Genomic DNA, 6,451 nt, shown 5'->3' on the forward strand with positions numbered 1-6,451 from the left:
TAAGGTCAATCTCCCTGTGTCCGGCCTTCCTTGATGTCAGCTTCTCTTACGCAGAGAAACCACCTTTGGCCCTGTACTTCTTTAGTACCCAGCTTACGACACCTTTACTAATTGTAGTTCTTTCAGAAACATCTTCCCATTTGTTCTACCTGAAGCTTCATAGTTGAGTCCCACTGATTCCATTTCTATGAACTCGTTCCAAGATGGTGGCAATAAACTATGCTCATTAGCCAAGCCCAGAGTCACTCTTCAGACCTAGGGGCGGAGTGGCATCGGTCTGCCCTACCAGAACCCAGAGCCCGATGCCAAAGAGCTTCCTGGAAGTAGAGAAACAGATAAGAGATCGGGTGTCGGCCCTTGAGGACCTCAGCAGAGGTGCAGGTATCGGGGTACAGATCCTCTGCTGGACTGACACTGATGCTGTCTTCCCTTGCCCCCAGAACCCCAGGCTGGAGAAGCCCGTGCTGCTTTCAGAATTCTCTACCAAGATCTCCCGGGGAGAACTGGATGGGCCTGTGGAGAATGGCCTCCGGGCTCCTGTCAGCACCTACCAGTATGCGCTGGCCAACGGGGACATATGGAAGATGCACGAGATACCTGACTACAGCATGGCCTATGGCAACCCCGGCATGGCTGATGTCCCCCCACCCTGGAGCGGCTTCAAAGAGCAGAGCCCCCAGACGCTCCTGGAGCTGAAGAGGCAGAGGGCCGCAGCCAAGTTGCTCAGCCACCCGTTCTTAAGCACCCACCTGGGCAGCAGTGTGGCCAGGTCGGGGGAGGGCAGCAGCGAAGGCAAGGCCCCCTTGATCGGAGGCAGAACTTCCCCCTACAGCAGCAACGGGACCTCGGTGTATTATACGGTCACCAGCGGAGATCCCCCGCTCTTGAAGTTCAAGGCCCCCATGGAGGAGATGGAGGAGAAAGTTCACGGCTGCTGCCGGATCTCCTAATGTCTGTAAACTGGCCGAGAGAGCTGCCTCGGAGAGGGGTCCCCAGAATCCAAAGCCAGTTCGACAGCCCTGGCTGGGGAGGTGTTGGGGCAGCCGAGGAGAGGTGGGGTCTGCTTTCCAGAGGAATGCTGACCTTACCTCATGCCCAGCTGCCCATAGCATCTCCACTTCCTCCTGTGCTGCTTCCTTGCCTCACTCAATGCCTGCATCTGAAGTATAGTGGGCCGACGCACACTGCAGTCTGATCCAGGGAGGGTGGGGTTGGGATCTCAGTTCTGTGCTTGGTAAAGGCTTCTTAGACAAGGAATAACAACACCCCTTCACACACACACACACACACACACACACACACACACACACACACACACACACAGAGAATCAATTTAGTGTGTGAGAAGGCTACACCTGAGCTCTTGGGATGCAGATGGGGCTGAGAACTTGTGGGTTATCCCCAGAAGAATGAATTCAAGACAGTCTTGGCACCACTGCCAACTGGCTTCCACTTGGGGAGAGGCCTGCTCAGTTGAGACCCACAGCTTTGAAGTCATACCAGGCTGGGACACTATCACACCTAGCAGAGACAGGAAGTCCTATGGATTCATAGAAGCCAGGAGTCCATATGGATCAGGTTTGTGGGTCCAGGCCTTCTCCCCATAGCCTTGCTGAGATCTGCTCTCATGCACATGTCAATAGGAAGGTGGAGGACTATTCACGGGTCAGGCTGGAAAGTCAGGCCATTCATGCGTAGAAGAAACCAAATCTTGTTTTGGTCTTCCCTTGGAAGCGTAGGAGTTAGGTAGGGTACAGCACACAGGTATTTTCCAAACTGTGTTTGGTAAAAGCCTTCTTTGAGGCTGTAAGATTCCGGGTGGGAGGTAACCGAATTTGCCTTTTCCCAAGACAGTGTCACAGTTGGGTTTTATTGTCTGGTATTTGAGAAATGAATTTCATCAGGAGCTTCTGGGGAGGGGGGGAGGTCTTCCAGGGAAAGGTGCACACACTGCTGAGAACACCAGGGTTAACGTTGATATGACACAGCATCCTAGCTGGTCTTTGTGGTTTTCATGCTGTTCTGGTCCGGTCCATTTCAGCCTGCCTTCTTCAGCCTGAGCCATCACCTGGAGCAGTTGAGGCTTGCTTGCACCCCACCCTCCCACCTTACACAGTTGAGTCTGCAGAGTGAATGCTCAGGCCCAGGTCCCTCCTAGCTTTGCCTTTTCTGTAATGCTATGTAAGACGTGTTTGCCAAGCGTCGGCTCCCACCAGGAGGTCTGAAGGCTCTCAGCCTGCTTTTCCTGGAGTGGTTATGCCCAAAGCTGCAAACTGAGGTGCCCATGGCCACTGTCCTGTGCTGCCTTCAGGAGAGCACAGCATGGCTGGAGTTGGCTATCATCCAAGCTGTACAGCTTTGCTGCCCTTGTCTTCCTGATGCTGGGGAAGGAAGCCCACACCACGTCACGACCACACTTTCCCATGAACCCAGTGAAATTCTGCTCCATACACTGGCTCCACCGAAATCTTCTGGCATCACAGGCAAGCTATGAATTTGTTCCTTGCTCTGTGCTCTTTTTATTTGTCCTCAAACTACCTCCTTAGAGCCCTGAGAGAGTCCCTATGTCACTCGGATGTATGGGACAGATGCCCACGTCTTTATGGCCTCCCAGTGCCACACCCTTAGTGGTTCAGCCTGCCATTTGTTGGTCTCTGTCTCCACTGTGGCCTTAGGACCGCAGTAGACTAGAGATGAAGCGGGACCTGACTAAATTGGGCAGAGGCTTTATTAGAACCAGGAGTAGTGTGGGCCCAAGAGCACCCTGGAGGCTACTAGATGCAGAAGGAGGTGCACAACACTAGGTCATCCCCCCCCAACTTCAGGACAGATGGGATCTGGCACAGTGATGTAATATAATATAACATAAGAGACTAAAGACAGTTTATTGAATCCCTGGGGCCTCGGCTAGGCTCTGCAGTCCATGGCTGAAAGAGGAGATGATAAAAACACACACCTGTGGCTTTAGACTTTTAGCTCTGACAGACACTGAAATGCCTCTGGAGATGACTTTAGCCACAAGGTGGCCAGTCGGCCCGGCAGCCAGCCATGTACTCCTAGGAGTCAGCTGCCCAGGGTTTCTGAGCCCTTTGCGCAGGGGCCAGAGAACAAAGGTATTTATTGCCTTCTCTGAGCTGTTCAGGCCATTTCTCCTCCATAGCCAGCACTTCTTCCTGCCTCCTGGGCCATTCTTCTCTACCTGAGGGGTGGGAGACTCAGCTGCCTCCTCCACGGGAGCTAATACCAGACAGTGTGGATTCATGGGCTTTTGTTCACGGTTTCCACCAGGGATAAACAAATGTTCCCTGTTTAGGCTCCAAGTCCCCAGGGCACTTTGTGACTCTTTGGAATATTGAGAGGCACAGTGAGGAACAATCTCCAGTGCGTGAGCCAGGGCCACCCACCCATTCACTCATGTGATTGAGGTGTGGAGACACACCAGACATTCGTTTTGGCAGATAATGGACTAGCCGGGCAGCGAAGACTTTGATTTGTTGAAGACCGTGGGCATCCCTAGACTCGTCCATGATTCTAATCAGAGTGCCTCCATCCCAGACCAGTGCCCCCATGCTCTGCAGCACCTGCAGCTCTTAGAGTGTGAATCTCTTGAGCTGGGACATAGCTCTATGGCTACACCTAGATAACATTTGCCACTAAGTGCAGAGGCTAGATCTCAGGTACCAGGCAGACACTGTACTGGTCCGTCTAGAGCCTTCAGAGGTAGCCTTCAGGCCAGCATCTATAGAGAACAATATAACAGCAGTCTAAGGTCAGTGCCCGGAAGAACCAGAAGTCTGCAATTTGCTGTCAAATACATCCCTAGCATTTACAGTCCTGTTCTCGTTTTTTACTCATGAATCGTACAGTCTTCTCCCCTACACCAACAGTGGATGTTGGGAGGGAGGACAACTACTTCTCTTCAAATTAACCATTTCCATGTGTGTCAGCCTCTCTGCCTGGAAGGTATGGATCCAAGGGCTAGGAGAAGCCTGGCAAGGTTGACCAGATGGCTCACTCCTACCAGGAACCTGTGTCTTGGCAGCCATTCTTGGCAAACTGGAGACATCTATTTCCAAACCAGGTGCCCTGCAGTTCCCTGTGAGCTGTCATTCCTTGCCCCCACCCTATGCTCCCCAAACTATTAGAAATTGGTAGCTATCACCAGATTGTGAATTTCTGGCCAGTAGCTCAGGGAATTGGAATGAATCCTAAACCCAGGTCTATTGAAGACTTTGGGGATATAATTCTTTATCAAATATGCAGCATTAATGAAGCTTCACTGCACTGTTTGATTAACTTGTAGATGTTTGGAAAGGTTGCCAGAGTGTGGCCCCAGCCAGGTGTAGTGGCACACACCTTTCATCCCAGCACAAAGGAGGCAGAGGCATGTGATGTATTTCTGAGTTCCAGGCCAGCCAGGGCTACACGGAGAAACCCTGTCTCAAAAAACCAAATAAATAAAAATAAAATATGGCCTTGGTTGGGTTAACACAGTCTAGCTTTGTAACAATGTGAGACTCTTGATTCTTAGTGTTCATTACCCTCTGGTCCTGGCGTTGTCTCCCACCTGCTCTCCCAAAGCAGGATACCGGGATGTTTTCCAGAGGGGCCATCCTTATATGATGTCAGGACTGTCTGAACTTTCACTATTTGTGGCCTGGTGATAGCCTCCCTTCCCCAGGGCACAGAAAAGCCAAGGATCAAATGGCCAGGGTGGACAGCTCCACTGAAGTGACCCACTCTTTTTCTAGAAAGCCCAAGGCCTCTCCCTTGTTAGCCAGAGGGCCTCCTTCTCATGGGCACTTCTAATGCCACTGTGCGGGGCCTGGCTCTGCACACCCTGGAAAAGTCTGCAGACACCCAGCCCTCCGCAATAATTCACCAGACCAGAAGCCACTGATGTACAGAGAACACTTAAGAAAAAAAATGTATTTTATGTGAAAAAAAAGTTAAAAACTCTGTATACTGTATCAGCAGCTTTCTGTAAAAATGGCAATCAAAAGAGTCTAATATATTTAAAACTTTTTTAAAAAAAATATTCTCATGGATCTTTGATATTGTATTGAAGTAGCTTCGTGCCTCCAAGGTGGGGTCTGACCGTATCACCAAGGGGCCTGTACCTCTGGAGTTACTCCCAGCTGCCGAGGCCTGTGACGGAATTCGCTGTTATGGATTTTTAATTAAGATTATTAAATTCCTTTTAATAACACCTGCTGCTCTGACTGTGGTTACTGCTGTGCCCTCCTCTGCCTGGGATTGACTTGAGTTCCACAAGAGCTCCAGCCGGGGAGGCTCGCAGACATGCTCGCACACAGAAAGAAGGCTCTCCTAGGAGGTCAAAGCGGGAGGGGTTTGGGGATTCAAGGTGGAACTGAAGAAGTTTCTAGATTGGGAGACAGTGGTGAAAACTTATGAATTCAAGGAAAGATCGGTGGTTAGTGTCAGGCTTTTTTCCGTCAGTTGTGATATCCTACAGCAGCAGTTTGATTACGGTTTGACCGGTGCCATATTTATATGTTACCAGGATGCCCCCTCCTCTGCTCCCCACTCAGAACACACTGGCTTGTTCTGGGCCTTCCCATGTTCCTCTCTGGGCTTTTTCATTTAGCTTATAGTGGAGAGCAATACTCTACCCTAGGTAAGGCTCTGAGTAGCCTCGCTTTTAACCCGGGAAATAGAGGCAAAGACACACTGTGTGGCTGTGCAGCCCCAGGGCCCGACCTCTGTCCTTATTACATGCAAGACCTGGTCTTTATAGAGGAAGTTCGCTCTCTTGTAGCCTTCTGCATACTGGATACCACATGCAAAACTCTTGCCTTCGGCCTTGAAGAACTTCCCTGAGTAGAATGGGACCAGGAAGGGATGGAGAGAAGGAGACGGATCCTCACAGCAGGATCAGCAGGATCGATCGGTTTTAAGTTGACAGAGGTGGAGGCAGGGGATTAGAAAGTCAAGGTCATCCTTGGCTACAAGATGTGTGTGTGTGTGAGAGAGAGAGAGAGAGAGAGAGAGAGAGAGAGAACAGAGAGAGAGAGACAGAGAGAGACCTTTAAGTGAAGGAGTGGTACCACAGTGGATTAGCATATAGATGTACACCTATATGCATATATATGCAAGGTCTTCTGTAACTTAGGATCGGCTAGAATTTGCTACACAGCATACGATGGCTTTAAACTCCAGATTCTCCTACCCCACCTTCCTATGTGCTGGGAGTGTGTCACCACCCACCCTGGCCTTGCACCATGGTGGGGGGGGATTTATTTATTTATTTTTATTTAGTGTTCATGTTTGTGCACCATGTGTGCATACAGTATCCGTGGAAAGGGCATCCGATTCCCTGGAACCATTATAGGTAGTTAGGGGCTGCCAAGTGAGACAGCACTAAACCCAGATCCTCTGGAAGTGCTCTTAACTGTTGAACCATTACTCCATGCTCTGTGTCTGTCTCTTT

General features: G+C 50.4%; 1 protein-coding gene across 6 annotated transcripts in view; it reads left to right on the forward strand.

The window, feature by feature from the left end:
• Nucleotides 1–5,209, forward strand: part of Ppp1r16b (protein phosphatase 1, regulatory subunit 16B) — a 95,994-nt gene extending 90,785 nt beyond the window's left edge. For 5 of the 6 annotated variants that reach the window (XM_008762383.4, XM_017592039.3, XM_008762384.3 and 2 more), the window contains exon 11: nt 441–5,209. In XM_008762383.4, the coding sequence (XP_008760605.1) occupies nt 441–950 (510 nt within the window). In that variant the 3' untranslated portion in view covers nt 951–5,209. The remainder of the gene's footprint in view (nt 1–440) is intronic. The other variant, NM_001191072.1, reaches the window with a different exon arrangement.
• The last annotated feature ends 1,242 nt before the right edge of the window (nt 5,210–6,451 follow it).

Source organism: Rattus norvegicus, chromosome 3 (genome assembly GCF_036323735.1).
Source record: "Rattus norvegicus strain BN/NHsdMcwi chromosome 3, GRCr8, whole genome shotgun sequence".
NCBI classification, from domain to species: Eukaryota; Metazoa; Chordata; class Mammalia; order Rodentia; family Muridae; genus Rattus; species Rattus norvegicus.